Genomic DNA, 17,937 nt, shown 5'->3' on the forward strand with positions numbered 1-17,937 from the left:
ACAACATCAACAAATGGCTTTACTTATTCATTTAGCTGATGCTTTAGTGGACCAAACCCAACTCCAGTAGACTTCTGCAAAGAATCAATAACAACAGAGTCATTTTAGAGTAGTTTATTTCTGATAAAATGTATACAATGTTACCTACTGTACAGATCCTTAAATTCTTGCCTGGCTGCCAAACTTCTCCACACAACGGTGATCCATGCTCCTCGTTCCTTCTCATCTTTAGCAAACAGAAACATTTTATTTTGATGAGGTATTTGTTGTAAAGATCAGTTTAGCCCCTAGCCAGACTGATAAATAAACAGAGACCGGAAGTTACCTTTGGTTCCAGGCACGTAACCACGGCAACACACGTTAAACTGTGGTAAATTTTAACTAACTATTCACTATTTTAACTAACTATTGTAACTGTTCACCATTTCTTTTAAACCACAAATTTTGCATGCTTTTGTTCACCTTATGCTGCGTGTAGTGTGACAAATTTATTTTTAATGCCAATGTTTAATTAAATTTGGTCATAAAAACAACTCTATGAAATTTATACAAAAATTAAAGTAGATTTTATTTTTATTAAACTATCTAGACACATAGGTCTTCTCAACACATGTTTACAATGAGAAACTGCAGTTCAAGATGTGCTTGAGGAAGTTTAAAAGACTTTAAAATATTCCTTATCAATAAATCATATAAACACACTTTGGCATCTCTATGATCCCATTCTGCGTTGTTTCCCTGGTTTTACACACATAATTAATGACACACTCAGTGCTTTTGTTTGTGTGCCAAAAGCATAATCCTCATTCTCAGACAGTAAAGCAACCATGATATTGTGATCAGTGACTCATTGTCGTTCAGAATAGAAGTGAGTGAAAAATATATTAAGAGAAGATAATGCATTTGTGTATGTGAGTCTATCTTAACATACAGAGGAGGGTATCTGTGTTCACTGATGAATGACCTCCTCACTTGTGCTCCACTGACTCCATTATTTCAAATGCATCATTCATGACTAAACTACTCTTGTTTAAGGAGCCGGTGAGCCATTCAGACTGGCCGACAGTCGTGATACAACCTATTATGTTTTAAAACAGTAGCTGATAGGGACAAAACATTTTTAAATTCCAGTTTGTGTACTTTTGTTACAGACAGTATGTTGGTTATTTGCTGGTAAAGATTATTTAGTAAGCCTGTTCACCAGTATTGGGAAATACCACCACTTATTTGAAGTAGTTAGTAGTTGTTCAGCTGTGTCATAGTCATTTTCAGCTAATTTTGAGCAGACTGGATCCTACTGGCCTCTCAGATTGATCACTTTGGATTCATAAACCTGCTGTGGAGAACAGGTGCCAGCAGATGCACAAAGTATAGTTGCCTCACAAGTTAATGTTCTGTTTTATATACATATTGATTTTATGCTCAATTAATAGCATCAATTAAATGGGCCAAAACATACTACTATACCTGTACCTTTAAGACCTCTTTGCAAACACAGATGCATGTGAAATGGGATATAAGGTATTGCTACACTCACTCATAAGCTCACTCAAATCGTTTGCGGTCAAGTTCAATATTCAATATTCAAATCCATAATTAGATTTTCAAAGATTTGTTATAAAAACGGATAATTTTTTCCACAAAATGCAATAAATCAAAATGCTATAAATAATATAGTTTTTTTTTAAATGTGCATTTATCTTTGCCCAGTTAAATTAATTTAGTTGACTAGTGGTATACACTGATTAAACATTAATGGCATTAATCAAAAACATTTACCTTGTCATATTAAGAACACTGTCATTGCTGCTGTCATCCTTGGGACGTTGTCGGTGAACTGTTTTGACAGCGATCAGCTGTAAAATGTTTTGGTCCTGCTCGATTTTCGTTGACTTCGAGTAAAATAATGGAAAATTTTTCATAAGATCCCCTGGGGTCTTTGTGTTAACATGACAGAAGCTTGATGCTGTAGTGTGAGAACAAGCAACAGCCGGCATTTTTCCGTCTCCCGATTGCCTCTCGCATAAATTATTCGATTTTGATGGCTTACGTTTCTTCCCCATTTCAGAAAATCACCACATGTTTATTAATTCCATCAAAAGTACTATTTTAAGTTTTTGTTGTTGGTCATGAAGTACAAAGTAGATGACGAAAACTAGGATTCCGTGTGAATTCAAAGCGGCGCCATTGTTGTTTACAATGCGTGGAATGATGCGCTGTTATTTGTTGAGCGGATTTATTGCATTCTGTAGAGAAAGAGGATTGGCGTTTATCGTGTTTTGGGAAAAAAGGGAGAAAGGATGACAGAATAACATGGCAGATATTGGATTTTGAGTAAATTACGATTTTTTTTATCAGTCCCTTCAGAAAAATGTGATTATATGATCGCATGATTCAATGCATATCAACAAAGTCCGCATATTTATGGGGGGCACATATTTTTTTCAAAAGATGTGCAAATGAGCGTTCTGGTACGCTAAAAGCACGTTCTGGGCACAAGGAGAGGTGGTGGTGCGCTCAAGAGCTATATTTAGAAGTGGCGGTACTGAGTACCGGCGCGTTCCGGCCCACTTAAAGCACTGGGAACATTATGAAGTGACGTGATTTCATCACATACAATTGCATAAATATCCCGCATATTCCATGGCATTTTTTAAGAAAACGTGCCACAAGATCAAGGACTTTGCCCACAACAATCACAAAAAAACTCTGTTATTCTGAAAGGACTGTTTAATTAATACTGATACAATACTGATTTGTGGGGTAACAATTTTTTTTAAATGCCGCTTATTGCGTTTTGGAACCAAACTCTTCATATGTTAGTCTAAAACCTTTATATACCTTTCAGCATTCATAGTGCCTTCCAAACATGCAAGCTGCCCATACCGTATGCACTTATGCACCCCCATACCATCAGAGATGCTGGCTTTTAAACTGATCGCTGATAACACGGTGGAAGGTCTCCCTCCTCTTTAGCCTAGAGGACACGGCGTCCGTGATTTCAACTAGAATGTTAAATTTGGACTTCTGACCATACAACACTATTCCACTTGAAAACAGTCCATTTTAAAGGACACAATGGTGCTGCTGTCCCATGTTCACATATGGCTTCCTGTTTTGCATGATAGAGGTTTAGTTGGCATTTGCAGATGGCACTGTGGATTGTGTTTACCGAAAGTAGTTTCTGAAAGTATTCCTGGGCCGAATAAGTAATGTCAATCATGGCGTTGAGTGATGCAGTGTCGTCTTAGGGCCCAAAGACCACGGGCATTTAATAAAGATCTTCGGCCTTTTCCCTTACGCACAGAGATTTCTCTGAATCTTTTGATGATGTTACGCACTGTGGATGATGAGATATGCAAAGCCTTTGCAATTTGATGTTGAGGAACGTTGTTTTTAAAGTATTCCACAATCTTTACGCACTCTTTCACAGATTGGAGAGCCTTAGCCCATCTTTACTTCTTACAGACTTGATATCATTTAACTTAATTAGATGCTAGATGTTCTCCCAGCTGAATCTTTTCAAAATTTCTTTCCTTTATTTTCACTTTTTGAGACCTGTAGCAGGCATCAAATTTGAAATGAGCTCATTTAATGGATTAAAGTGTAGCATTTCTCCATTTAGGCTTTTGTTATGTTGTCCATGTTCTATTGCGAATAAAATATTGGCTCATGTGATTTGAAAGTCTTTTAGTTTTCATTTTATTCAAATGTAAAAACGTTCCAACTTTTCTGTAATTCGGAGTTGTAGAATGTACTAATAGCTTATGCAATTTGGTTTTGTGTACTCATTGTTTATGCATTGCTTATTTTCCTCATCCTGTGTTAAATAACAAAGGATCTAATCATTATCCCTAATTACTTCTACGGTTACTCTCCATTCCATATAAATAATAAACAAGTGTAACCTTGTAATTGCAGCAACCAAGATCACTAACAGTATGTTATGTTTAGTGCTGAAGTCCATTTTCCTTTTTGTTTGTGAAGCATTGTTAATTTGATCTGATAGAGAGTGCAGCTGACAGGAAGTGTCGGAGCGGGAGCGCTGTTTGCCGAACAGCCGCTCAGAGCCCACTGGGGGCTTCAGACGTGTGACTGAAGCAGGACACCGATTCTTATCTATAACTAACACTAGTGTACATGTGACAGCTTTTTGAATGCAGGAGAAATGTAAAAAGACATGATGACAAAGATCTGGCACAAGATAATGAGAGGACAGGACGTACGAGGGAAGAATAAAGGGGGTAACTGTAGGAACAGGATAACTCTATCAAGACAACTCTGTTCCTAGTTGCAAAGATTGCTTTTTAGGATATGTTGCTGTACTAGCTTGGCCACTTCTTCTATTTTAGCCACTTCTGATGGAAAATCATGTAAATCCACCACAACAAAAAGGACAATTCATCAAGATCTGTAGTGTATAAATGTAAGTCAAAAAAGTGTTTCCCTTCCCACCTTCCTTTGCCCCATCACTTCCTGCATAATATGCCAATTCAAGAGCAGGTGCAACTCTTCCCATTCACCACATGGGGAGCACATAAGAAACAAGTGAACATGGATATTATGAAGAAATAAAATTTTATTAACAATGCACAATATAGGAAGTTTAAACAATTTAATGTATTGTAACAACAAATTGAAGGGAAACTTTAAGAAATGAAAATAGTAACTTGGTAAAGAATAGAAGGAAAAAAAGAGTACAGTAACTTTTTGTGACTAAGAAAAAACTAAAAGATCATCAGAATACTACTGCATTAGCAATTTGTTGAAGTGCATTCTGGGATTGCTATCTTTGTGATGGAAGCTTGCAGTGCTGCTTTGCAGTTTTGATGTTTTAACGGTATTACAGGAAGCAATATTAGGCAAGGCAAGTTTATTTGTATAACACTTTTCATAGACAGAGGTCATTCAAAGTGATTCACATAGAAATGAGAAAACAATATCTAAGATAAAAAAAATTAAATAAAATATGTAAAAATAAGAGGCACACAATAAAAACAAAGATACATGAGAATTTAAAATAACAATTAAAATATTTACTAATGATTCTAATATATTTCCTGCCTGCCTAATTTGCTAAATTTGGGTATCACCTATCTGAATGGAAGAGTCTGAGAGTTTTGTGGCTTAGACTAGTCGACCTACCCGGAGGTCAATAGTGTCCTCTTTTGCTTACCTTTTAGAAATGACTTTGCATTGGGAGCATGATCTTATGATCTTAAAATGCTTACTCATCAGGCACCTAAATAATGAGTAAATGAGTTTATGTGGATGAATTGTCTTATTTTTTTTAGATGGCAAGTATTTCCATAAGTAACATTTAGCAGAGCCTGTACACTCGTTGTGTCTATTTTAGGGAACAGACTCACACACAGTGTGTTAATGAGGGTGTGTGGTTTCATTTCCAACAATCAGATGAGGTACTGGATGAGGTCAGCATTTTCGTTTTGCTGCCTCCACCGCTCTCTAGTTTCATTGGTTTCATTGTGTTTGTGCCTGCGAGGGTTACGTCATGCAATGTACTATGTTTATTACATTTTGTCTCCAATGTTTTTGAAAAGTGATGTGTTTTAACAGATCTTTACCAGACCTAAAAATTCCGGATAAAGCTATGAGGTATATGCATACCTCTATGCACACTTACTGAAAAATCCTGCTGTTATCAGAACAAAGGCTTCGATGTTGGACGCCACAATGTCATGTCTAAAGTCTCCATGGGAGAAGGCTTTGATCAGGATCTGAGCGTACATCAAATATCCTGCCCGCAACTACACTTGAACCGAACAGAAACCAAATGTGATTAAAGGTTTAGGGATTTCTGCTCAGAGATTAGGAGCTCTGTTGGGTTCCAGGCTCAGTCCTGGCATTTGCGCCCTGCTCTGCTTCACTCCGCAGAGAAGCTCCATGATCCCAAAAAGATTCACACCTCACCGCTAATCCTTTCCGGCGGCGGCTGAGCTATTAAGACTTATCATAACAAGATTTCAGCCACCAGGCCCTTATTCTGAAGAATTCAATTAGAAACACCTGAAGCAGCGAATCACACTATTCTTATACTGTCAAAACAGAGGAGATCAAAGAGCCAGAGGACACAAGTGAGCGAGCTGCATTTGTTTGTGTATTCAGCTGTCCTAGGATAATAAAGTATGACATATGTTCAATCAAGTAACGGTTAAGGTTTATAATATGGTATGTAGGTGGTAGTACAGTATATGAGGAGCTCAGATGCAAAAGTCACTAAACAATACCTTCATCAAAAATAAGATGATATTAACTGAATGCTCTCGGCATGTATTGTATGTTTATTAAATACTAAATGCCATGTTGATTTTTCTGCAATGTCTTTAAAGCCACATGCATCACAGCGCCCCGTAATACGTGGTTCAGCTCCATAATTTTTACCTTTTAAATCCTTATTTTCATAATTTGCAGTATATTTACAATATATTTGCAAATATTTATTATGCTTTGTCCAAAGAAGTGGATTTTTTTACAAGCGGACACTTTTGCCAAAAAAGCTTGGATGCACTTAGAGGGTTTTGCTGTGAAACACAGTCAGATTTGTTAAATACCTAAAGAGCCTGATAAAAATGCTACATTACAAGAAAACATGTCAGACGCACAAAGAAGGTTTTGCATCTGAACTTTTCATATGTACTTTTGGCTTGGTCAAATAAGTATTTGGATATTTGAACCACACATACAATATGCCTACTTTGCTAGGACACCTCTAGGAACCTGAGGAGAGATGACTTTATACATCTAATAAAAATGACCCAGCAACCATTTAGTTAAAGTTTCCTTTTTATTTATTGCTGCTCTAATGCATACATTTTTACAGAAAGTATGGCTTATATTTTGTTTAGGGGTCCTGTTACGTAACACTTTTTGATGTATTGAAAGTCTTATCCAGTAATAAATGCAATTCACCCACACATGGCTGATGGGGTTGGTGTTTATACAGAGGAGAGACTTTAATAACATTAGCAGAGGTGAAGGGGAGCATCAGCAAAATTTGCTTTTGTGATTTCAAACTGTGAAGGGCAGGAAGAAAGACACAACTTCTGAGGGTCAGTTCAGCAGGGAAGAGTCTCAAAATGATTGGATTGAAGTTTGGAGGGTTTAGAGGGCTGAAAGGGGCCGATCCTGGGGCGCGGGGTCTTCTCGTCATATTTTGAAGGAACGTTATGTATGGCTAAGTTTGTGCCGGATGTGCTCTGCAAGTGTTTAGAAGTCCAGTTCTAACCTTTTTTAAAGTAGCATTTAAATATGTGACCCTGCACCACAAAACCAGTCATAAGGGTCAGGTTTTTTATTGAAATCTATTGAAACTTCATCAGTAAGTTAAATATAAGCTTTCCATTGGGGTATGGTTTGTTAGGATAGGACAAAATCTGGCCGACATACAACTATTTGAAAATCTGGAATCTGACCGTGCAAAAAACTAAATATTGAAAAAAATCACCTTTAAAGATATCCAAATGTCAAAAACATGGAAAAAAGCTATATATTTAACAACAGCAAATCTCACATTTTACCCCAAACCCAAGCAAAAATGGTTTAAAAAAAAAAAAACAATACATAAAATGACCAAAAAAAGATGCGCTGGTTTAAGTGAATGGGAAGGACTGGCATATCATATGCATGCCAAATTGGAATTTTACATATGTATTGCACAAGTTTTCACACTTCCTGATATTTATACGCATCTACAAGAGACTGGGTAGGGCTGAGAGATGTTTAGAGCCTTGAAAACAAATTCATAAATGCTTAGTTATAAATGACTCTGTCTGATCTATACTTGGGCCTTAAACACATTGTAGGTGCACCTTGTTCATGATAAACCATTTTATGTAGTTTACTGCTGTTTTTTTTGCTTTAAGGTCTAATTTTTGTACTCCGTAGCACAATCACAGCGTAGTGAGACAGCTGGAATAGCTACAGGAACATACTTCATAAGAACCATTGAAGCAGAAATACCTGATAGCCACGTTAGTGGAACCATGTGCGTAAGCACTCACAGAGAGAGCCGCCCTGGAAACTGTTACTCTGACCGAGTCACGCTATCCTTCTCACTTTTCTCTTTCAAACTTTCTGTTTCGTCTTATTCACTTCTTTTCCAAAATATTCTGATAATAATATTACTGTAATATACACATTTTCAGCTATGCACCTGGATTTATTTAAAGTAATAGCGTAGAATATTTTATTTCCCTTTTACACTGTGTCAGTGCTGGTGCCAAGTCTGAGGTCAATACAGTTGCTTTTATAAATTTGTGAATATGTGACCCTGAAAATGCAGGCTGAAGTCTTATAATCTAATTTTGAGATAAGGAGCATCAACGTTTGGTTTTTTTTTTAAACCTTTGTTTATTTATTTATTAGTGACATACCAAACCAAGAGGTAACAATTCGGGAATCATAACTGTCAAGGGAAAAAAGAAAAAGAAAACAGAAAAAACACGAAATGGTCACCCACTGCTAAATAAAAGCCCAAGAATGTGCACTTATACAATAGATAAAAACATCCCAGCATGCTACAAATTCACAAAAGAAAAAGTAGACAATCAGGGTTGCTTCTCTGGAATAGCCCTAAAAATCAATCCCTCAACATGTGCAAAAAATGAACCCCAAGTTTTATTAAAGTTTGCAAGAGAACCATGTATCGAGCACCTAACTTTCTCCAACTTCACAAACTGAAGGATGTCCCTGATCCAAGATGAGTGAGAATGGTGCGATGTTGAATTTTGCATTGGATCAGACCATGTCTACAAATAGATGAGGAGTTAATGGTTTGTTTAATTAACTTAAAGAAGTGGGTAAGGTTATACGTGGATATGAGCAATTACAGAGAGTCCACACATAAGAAAATATCAGTTTGTAATGTATTCTGTTTTAGATGAGGGAAAAATGCATGCGCTATGGGTGTTACAAAAAGGACATACATTTTTGTGAGACCACAAACTTTGTAGGCATTCTGTATATTAAAAGGCCTAAACAAAGGCAATAATACCCAACAAATGGAGAAAGTATGGTACTTCAAAGAACACATAAAATTAGTTTCATTTTAATTTTTGCATGCACATATATGAGAAAGAAACAATGTTATGGATTTCTACGTTATTGCAGTGTTAACTGTGGAAAATAAGAAAAAAAATGCTTTAAATACTTAAACAGAGACTTGGACGGGTATTTAAACCATCTGAGATATTAGTATGGTTATAAACTTTATTTCTTATAGTAAGTTTGACATTTGCATGGAATTGCCTATATGTATATACAGTAAGTAGACCTGGACTACATTCCGTATATATACAGAATGAATGAATAAAAGGTCACTGATCACATGCCTCTTAGAGCAACAGAAACACTGTCCTCCCATGCTGATGTCTGACATTTTCAACCTCATCAAAAATCAAACCTCAGCTAAAATGAGATGTGGAATCAACAGTAACGGCAATGTCTTATGAAAAGTTGGTGCCAGATTGACACTGATACACCGCCTTTTCTCTCTCTGTCTTTTTTTGTCCCTCTGGCAAAGGTCTTTGGGATGCCACTGCAGTCAGGGTAGCTTGATCTCTGGGAACTCCAATCTGTGAGTTGTATGTGGCAGTAAGGAATGTTATTTGAAGTGCTTCAGGTCTTTGTGAAATTAATTGGACTGGCAGACTCTTTGCAGATTATTCCACATGTTGAGACGGCTCTTAGCACACGGCAGCAGGCTAAATATATACAGTAGCTGCCAAAAGTCAAGTCTTTATTTAAATAATTGATTAAAGATGTATTAAAAATGTTGTATGCATGTTGTATTGGTGTGTTTGGAGTATAGACTGAAGCTCAGCTTTTAGAAGAATTTAAGGAGAATTTGCAAAACACATGTGCAAAGTTTATAAAGACAGCCCAGAGTACAAATTATTACCACAAAAGAGGATCAACAAATAAATGACATTTTTGAATTATAGCCAGATTCCCTAATGTGCTTTGGTTTGGCTTTTTGCCAAACTATGTTTTCCAATAAATACCTTAAAAGTTCAGTGTTAAGTCTATTTTGTATCATACACCTCACATTTTGATGGCTTAATCTGACCTTAGAAGGCATGAAAAGCAAATGTTGTACATATTTCTCCCCTGGACATCACTTTTGGCAACTACTGTATGTCTTGGTAGTGTGGTTAAGCTAGTGCCATAGTGATTAAGGCTCAGAGACGCTGTTTCAGTTATAGCTCTTGGTGAGCCATGAACTCACTATTGGGCTCTTGAACTTGGAGAACAAAGTTTTTTACTTTGTAGGAAGGTTTTTTTCCCACTTTCACTCTCAGAAAAAGTAATTACTGTCTCAATAGGCTTAATACATTGATACATTGTCTGCTCAAAAAGCATAGAGATACGTACCATTGAGGTACTGTAGGAAGGATTGAGGAGCATTCGGACGTGACGCCCATCCATTGACGGACAAAGTGGTTTAAATTTAATGTAGTTGTCACCAATTTAATATAAATGTGTATTTATTCTAAAGCTGCTCTGCAACAATCCAAAACTGTGAACGTCATCACAGAGAAGTAACATTACTAGTGATGCACCGATGTATCAGCCGCCAATATTTATCAGCCGATTTTTTATGAATTTGAAACCATCGGCATATCGGCAATAGCACGAGAAAGGAAGATACCGATTGTTTATTAATTAACTGCATAAAGAAATCCATTATATGTAAAAAATTGAGTTAATGTTGTTAATATAATAAATGCTGAATAGTAAAAACAACATTTGAAGGTTGTCATGCTGTCTTATTATATTTGTTTTAGTTTAATTTGTGCCTCTCTTATTATGTTGGTCAGTTGAATGTTAAATAGATCCAATCCATGTTCAGTAAAAATATTTTGATGCAGAAATAAACTAGCTAATAGACCAACTGTATAGTATTGTATACAAGTGTTTAATATCGGTATCGGACAGAAGTTGTCTGTTTAAATCTGTATCGGTATCGGCCCAAAAAACTCCTATCGGTGCATCCCTAAACATTACATATAAATTTGACAACATCAGTTTACAAACTCAAGCTCCAACTTCCTGTTTCTTCCTCTACAGATTATATGTCCTGGGCGTGTGTACGCCATGGCTCTAGTTCAGGCTCTGCCTGTGCCCAGTGATCATCCGAAACCCAGCGCTGAGGTCCAGCAGTGCTGCTCAGTGTCTCACTCCCCCACTGTGGCTACGCCAGGCACCATGGGTTCCGTCAGCAGCCTCATTTCCGGACGTACCTACCAGGAGCGCCACTGCCGAGCCGTCAGCGACTACGGTGCTAAGTATCGTAAACCCACACCAGCTACCAGCTGTTTCCGACAACAAGAGGGAACGCTCCGAAGCGCCAGCTCACAGGAGCAGCTTCTCAACAACCAGCCTCCCCTACCCACTAAAACCAAGTCTTCTGCCCTTATCTCTGCTGGCAACGGTAACTACGGCTATCTGAGTGATGAGCCGGTGGGTGACTGGAATGATAACCATGTGTCCGCATGCAGCCCGTGCAGTGACACTGAAGAACCTCCTGATAACAGGAGCATGAATGGTAACATTGGTGGCCCTCCTCCCAAGCTCATTCCAGTTTCAGGCAGGCTGGAGAAGGTGAGTTTGAGTTTGCTTTTTAATTTTTACTACATGTATGCATAATGCTCTTGAATGCTTGATTTCAATTGGTCCGTGCTGACATTGAGGTTATTCACACCATTCGGTTATTGGGAGTCATATTGACTGGTGCAGTTTAAAACTTGTACTTTGTAAGTGGTTGTATTTACAAATTATTGCATTTTCATCTTGTTTAAGCTTTGTGTCTTATCTTAAAGTCGCTAGAAAACCACTTTTTCTTCTGTGAGGATTGCATTTACTGCTCATGTGGCAAGTAGCCATATAATAAGCAGGATAATATACATCCAGCCAGATGTTTTGCATCGCTGTCCTTCTGAACACCCTGTTGGGATTTATCTTGCAAAAACAACCACCTGGCTGTGCATTGTCCCTTACTTAAAACCATATTTCACTTTATTTCACAATATTTGGGTGAACTGTACCCTTTAATCAAAAAGCGCTTTTGCTCATGCTCAATACACACAATAGATGAACGTGATTGGCTGTTTTTCTATTGATCGTCTGAGACTTTAATCTCTGTACTCACAGAAAATGCAATACATCAATATGCCATCACTCACTGTACACAGCTAATCAATGAAACATCTCAGTTAAACTCTCTAACATTTAATGAGACCTGAGAAAATCATTAGAAAAACTGCTTACTGAATGCGTAAAAAGCTAGCAGGCAGAGTGACCCGCAATCTTATCTCTAGTCACAGATTTAAGACTGCAAAGTTTAAGCCCGGGATACACTGCAGGATTTTAGCCATCCTGTATGGTCAGTACCCTATTACACTGTGCGACATAGAGCGTTGAAAAAGTGGGTACGACAAGCATGTAGACTGTACTAAGATGACACTACTTGAATTGTAGGCTGTGACGGCTGCGTTAGCAAAATGTCATCAGCATGCATTACTGGTAAACAAAAACTGGTATGCAGGTCATTGCAGCAAACACACTGTGCGTTAATCATGCTGAATTTCTGACACTGTCAGAAAACTATCGTAGGCTATCTTTGGTCACTAGACCAGGAGAACAGCTGTCTTTGAACCTCTATCACTATATGACATAAGACTACCGCTAAAGAGCCACGATCACAGAAATCATCACGATTGTTTTGCAATGTCAATCTTTCGTCTGGGACAGCTAAGTTGTATATTCCAGGCTTTAGATGGTAGATGATGTTATGAGAATCATCAGTGTGTTAATATCTATCACATTAACTCTCGTTTTTGATCACAGAGTATGGAGAAGATCCTGATCCGTCCAACCGCCTTTAAGCCTGTTGTGCCCAAGAATCGCAATTCAGTGCAGTACCTGTCTCCACGGCAAGGGGGCAGTTTGTCTGAAAGCCAGAGCAGTCTCAATCTCTTACTTCCTGGTGCTGGAGCAGGGTTAGGTTGCGCTGAGAAGCGAAACTCATACAGTGGGGGTCGCAATGCACGGAGTAGCCAATCCTGTACCATGTCAGACTCAGGACGCAACTCCCTCTCCAGCCTGCCCACCTACAGCAGCACTGCATACAGCCTGGCAAAGAGCGAGGTACCCGATGGGAATATGGAAACACGATCCGGTGGTGGGCACGGACACTCTAATTCTGACAGCGGTCGATCGTCATCGAGTAAGAGCACGGGGTCTTTAAGTGGCCGAGGCCAGCACCTTTCAGACAACGGGTCTTGTGGAAGATCCCCGGCTCCGGGAGAAGGATACGAAGGGGTCATTCGTGATCTAGAGGAGAAACTGAGGGAACGAGATCTGGAGCTACAGCAACTCAGGGAAAATCTGGATGAGAACGAAGCAGCCATATGTCAGGTGACCAACACAAATATGAAAACATATGATGTTTCTACAAATTGTTGGTAGACGCAATGAAAAGCAATATAAACCATAAGATGTGTTTTTTCCATTTCTGCAGGTGTATGAGGAGAAGCAGAAGCGTTGTGAGCAGGAGTTGGAGGATCTTCGGCAGAGTTGTGCATCCAAGATGAAGCAGGCACAGTTGAAGGCTCAACGTGCGCAACAGGTGCTTCAGTTGCAAGTGTTCCAGCTGCAGCAAGAAAAGAAGAAATTGCAGGAAGACTTTTCTCAACTGTTGCAGGAAAGGGAGGCATTGGAGAAGAGATGTGCCTCTTTTGAAAAAGAGCAGACTCAACTTGGTCCCAGATTAGAAGAAACGAAGTGGGAGGTGAGACCTGGTAGCCCTTTGTTTATTCCAGCCTTGAGCATAACTGATTAACTCACGCCTTTGTGTCTGTTTGTAATAGGTATGTCAGAAGTCAGGAGAGATCTCTCTGTTGAAGCAGCAGCTAAAGGACGTACAAGCGGACATTGGTCAGAAGGCTAGTGAGATTGTTGCATTGAAGGCCCAGATGAGAGAGGTTCGCTCTGAACTGCAAGCCAGTCAGGCTCGATCGCAAGAGGCTCATGCCACAGCCCGCACCCGCACACTAGAACTGGAGGTCTGTGAGAATGAGCTGCAGCGCCGTAAGAGTGAATCCGAGCTCTTGCGAGAGAAGATGGGACGTTTGGAACAAGAGTCTCTCCGTCTCAAGGAGGCTCTGGCAGTGCCGATTACCCAACCACCTAAAGGGCAATGCATGAGCCTGCCTCTGCCTCAAAGCCGTGTCGGAATTGCCCACGGGATAAGCCCTGCTTTCCGGGACAATAGCAGCGAAGAGCAACTTCTGGCATATGAGAGCGATGAAGCGAAAGTGCAACGGCAGAGCATGGACGTGTTACACGGACTCCGTCAGCAAGTGGAGCGGATGAGAGCGGAGCTGATGTACGAGAGGAGGAGGAGTGAGGACCAGCTGGAGGCCTTCGGGGAGGAGCGCAGGGTGTGGCAGGAGGAGAAAGACAAGGTGATCCGTTACCAGAAACAGCTGCAGCAGAATTACATCCAGATGTATCGTCGGAACCGTGACCTGGAGCGGGTGATGAGGGAACTCAGTCTGGAGCTGGAGAACAGGGACATGGAGGAGTTTGACATGCGTGGCAATGAGATCCACTTTGAGGAGATCACTGCCACTGAAATCTAGCCTACGTCTCACTTTCTGCCATCAGTCCGTGGCCCCAGAATTCACTTTTACTGTGGTTGTGTGAGGAATATCAGTAGTCACAGGCATGCTATTGTTGTGGAGCTCCATGTCCAGGCCCAGATGGACTCTGCATACCAGGAAAATGTTTGGAATGGATTTAAACATGTATTAATGGTGCCCAATACTCTATGCTATTGTGAGTAGTTAAACCATAATCAAATTAGACTAACAAAAAATATGGGCTGTGCAAATTGGGAATTCAAGTTCTGCTCCTACTAGAGTTCTACATGAACTGTGGGGGGTCAGATATGTCCCAAATGAAAGCTAATGCAGTCTTCCTGGGTCTATGTTTGGACACATGAACTGTTGAATAATGCAGGCTTGTGAAACAAAATTGAAGGAGTGCTTGTAAGCACGTTTCTGAAACCTAAAATGACAAATAATCCTATAGTTTCATGGACTTCACATACAGTAGGCTGCAGACACACAAGTCACATCATGTGCGCCATTTGGCAAGTTGTATTTTCTCATCTTAAGTTCTTCCTCACACTGCCCCAGAAACATTGAGGGGTTTCGAATGAATGTACAATGACTGCAAACAGCAGTTCATGACGCCAATGAAAAAGGAAAGGATGTCCTCAAAGATAGTGCTTGTTCCGAAACCATAGGATGGAAGACCCATAGTTGTAATATCAGGCAATACTCAGACTACACTACTTAGTATTCACTTTTTGCCAGCAATTATGTGGATAAGAAAAGACTGGGAGACTGTTTAGCATATTATGTTAGGTCACTGAAAATACAATTTTGTATTATTTTTAACATTTTAGTTGTTATTCTGGTGTTTAGAGTACACAGTTACATGGTGCCATTTCTTTTTAGCCATTGACAGCACTATGCAGTAAAAACCCTTCATTTTATCTCGCAGAACCGCTGCTTAGACTACGTTTGATACTAATCACTAATGTAGAAGTGTTATTTTTATAATTGGATTATATATTAGCCAACATAACAAAACATAAATAGCAAATATAGTATGCTTTATTTCTGTGCACACTGTACATAGTGAACTGCATGTGCGCATGGTTGTAGCATTTTTATGTCAGACAATCTGGTATTGACTTATCACATAGGTTACATCAGATGGAGCAATTATGCACAGTAATTACATAAATTAAATAAAAATGTTGGGTTGGGTCAAATATGGACAAATCCAACTGAAATCAACTATGGGTTGAAAAAGCCCAGCATTTGGGTTGAAATAACCCAGTTGTTGGGTTTGTCCATATTTGACCCAACATTTAACATTATCATATTACACTCTAAAAAAAGGCTGGGTTATTTTCAACCCAGCATTGGGTAAAAAGGACGAACTTTGATGTTGGGTTAAATTAACTCAGAAAATGTTTATATTTGACCCAACAACAGGTTAAAACAACTCAGCATTTCGAGTTGAAACAACCCAGCATAGATTAAATTGCAACCCAACAGGTTGAGTTTGTTCGTTTTTGATCCCACGCCGGGTTAAAAAACAAGCATTTTTTTGAATGCACATTTGCATAAAGTTCCAGAAATACTTATCAAATGTTTGTGGTCATGTTGTTAAAAACGGGATATTATACTATATAAAAGTATTGCTTTTTACAGAACAGATCCTTTAAAAAACAAAGTAAAATGAAAATATATAAATATATATGATGTATATTTTTATATATAGCACCTAAAGCTATTTTGTGGTAACTTTGTGGGTTTAACAAATCTGTAATGCAGATTACGCACAGTCATCCATAGGGACCTTTTGCCATCAGCAATTCATGAAGAGCTCTAACGGCAGATCATATAGCACAGTTAGTGCTTTCATAATGAACTTTATGTGTTAAAAATAAAGCATTATTACCGTTAGATATTTTGGCTAATGTGCACCAAACACTGCGACAGCCGTAAAATAACAATAGCATAACAGTCATCTGTAATAATGATGCTATATTTTGTGACATCAGGGAAAAAAAGATTAAATAAAAATGGCACAAAATAATGGCTTAAACGGGAAAACTGCATGCAAAATTACATTTCATCCATCTCAACCAAAGATAGCACCATGAGAACATTTACCTTCCCCTTTAATTCACACATTTATTCAGTGCTTCCCTTTTTACCAAACAAAATATGGAACATGTAGTGTACTTAAACAAATCCTACAATAAGTCAGTCTGTTTGTTTTCATTCGAGACCCAATGATTCACTTTACACTGTCAAAAAGATTCAAAAGCTGTCACTGTTATGGTACAAGCTGTTAAAGTATTCAAAAATAATGCACACTCAAGGTCAATGGTAATGCGGCACGGCGCAAAGCGCATTATTTTCAAATAATTTAAAGAACTGGTGTCAATTATTCAGCTTATACCACAGTAACCAGAGACATTGCTCTGGTTGTTATTTTAAGACATTTAACAGGTCAGGTGTGCGTTTATCGCAAAATGCATACATGTGGAACATTTCTCAACCAATCAGAATAAAGCATTTCACAGGCCCATGGTATAAAAGCATCCTAATATGTTTTATTTATTTACAGATGTGTACCTTTAAGGCATACTTTTTAAAGGGTACCACCCCAGTGACAGCTTTTGTAGTTTTTTCTGTGTGTAGTATTGGTCAGGATGGTTCACTATTAGTTATTGGTCTCGTTTTGCTTTCAAAAATACATTCCTGAAAGCATTTAAAAGATGATCTGCATCTATCATTATTACAATAGCTTTATAATGATGACACTACCTGAGAATCAAAATCATGAATGGCCAGAGAAGCACTGTGATTGGACGAGGATATATGTGTGTTATGGCCTATAGATTCTGTTCTCACTCTGATGAGATTGTTACATCTATCATATGACCGTACAATCATTATAGCACATGTTGAGTAACTTTAGTCAATCAAACCTTTGATTAAATACACATGTAAATATTTTTCATATTGTAAGATTATTGACATATTCAATATATTTGTTTTTAGACACACAAAATATCTATTTTGAAGGTGTAACCACTGTGAATAGACCAAAGCAAATTAACATTTAATCTTTTCCTTCGTATATGTGCTTGTTTTATTTGTCAGTCTATAATGTTTGTAGTCATGTATGTATATTTTCATGCTGTATATTTCTTGTAAAAATGTGTTTTTAATTAAAGCAAGTCACGTTAAATCTGGTATCTTTTTTATATCTATACCTAGCGTCAAACAGAATAGCAAAAATCATTTTCCAATGCTTGGAAAAACC

The 17,937-nt window shown here is 38.4% G+C and overlaps 1 protein-coding gene across 2 annotated transcripts in view; it reads left to right on the forward strand.

Moving 5' to 3' along the window:
• lzts2a (leucine zipper, putative tumor suppressor 2a) overlaps positions 1–17,840 on the forward strand; it is a 62,658-nt gene extending 44,818 nt beyond the window's left edge. For both annotated transcript variants that reach the window (XM_065297143.2, XM_065297142.2), the window contains 4 exons: positions 11,089–11,622; positions 12,868–13,437; positions 13,541–13,810; positions 13,890–17,840. In XM_065297143.2, the coding sequence (XP_065153215.1) occupies positions 11,116–11,622; positions 12,868–13,437; positions 13,541–13,810; positions 13,890–14,663 (2,121 nt within the window). In that variant the 5' untranslated portion in view covers positions 11,089–11,115 and the 3' untranslated portion in view covers positions 14,664–17,840. The remainder of the gene's footprint in view (positions 1–11,088; positions 11,623–12,867; positions 13,438–13,540; positions 13,811–13,889) is intronic.
• Positions 17,841–17,937: the final 97 nt, after the last annotated feature.

This window comes from Paramisgurnus dabryanus, chromosome 20 (genome assembly GCF_030506205.2).
Source record: "Paramisgurnus dabryanus chromosome 20, PD_genome_1.1, whole genome shotgun sequence".
Lineage (NCBI taxonomy): Eukaryota > Metazoa > Chordata > Actinopteri > Cypriniformes > Cobitidae > Paramisgurnus > Paramisgurnus dabryanus.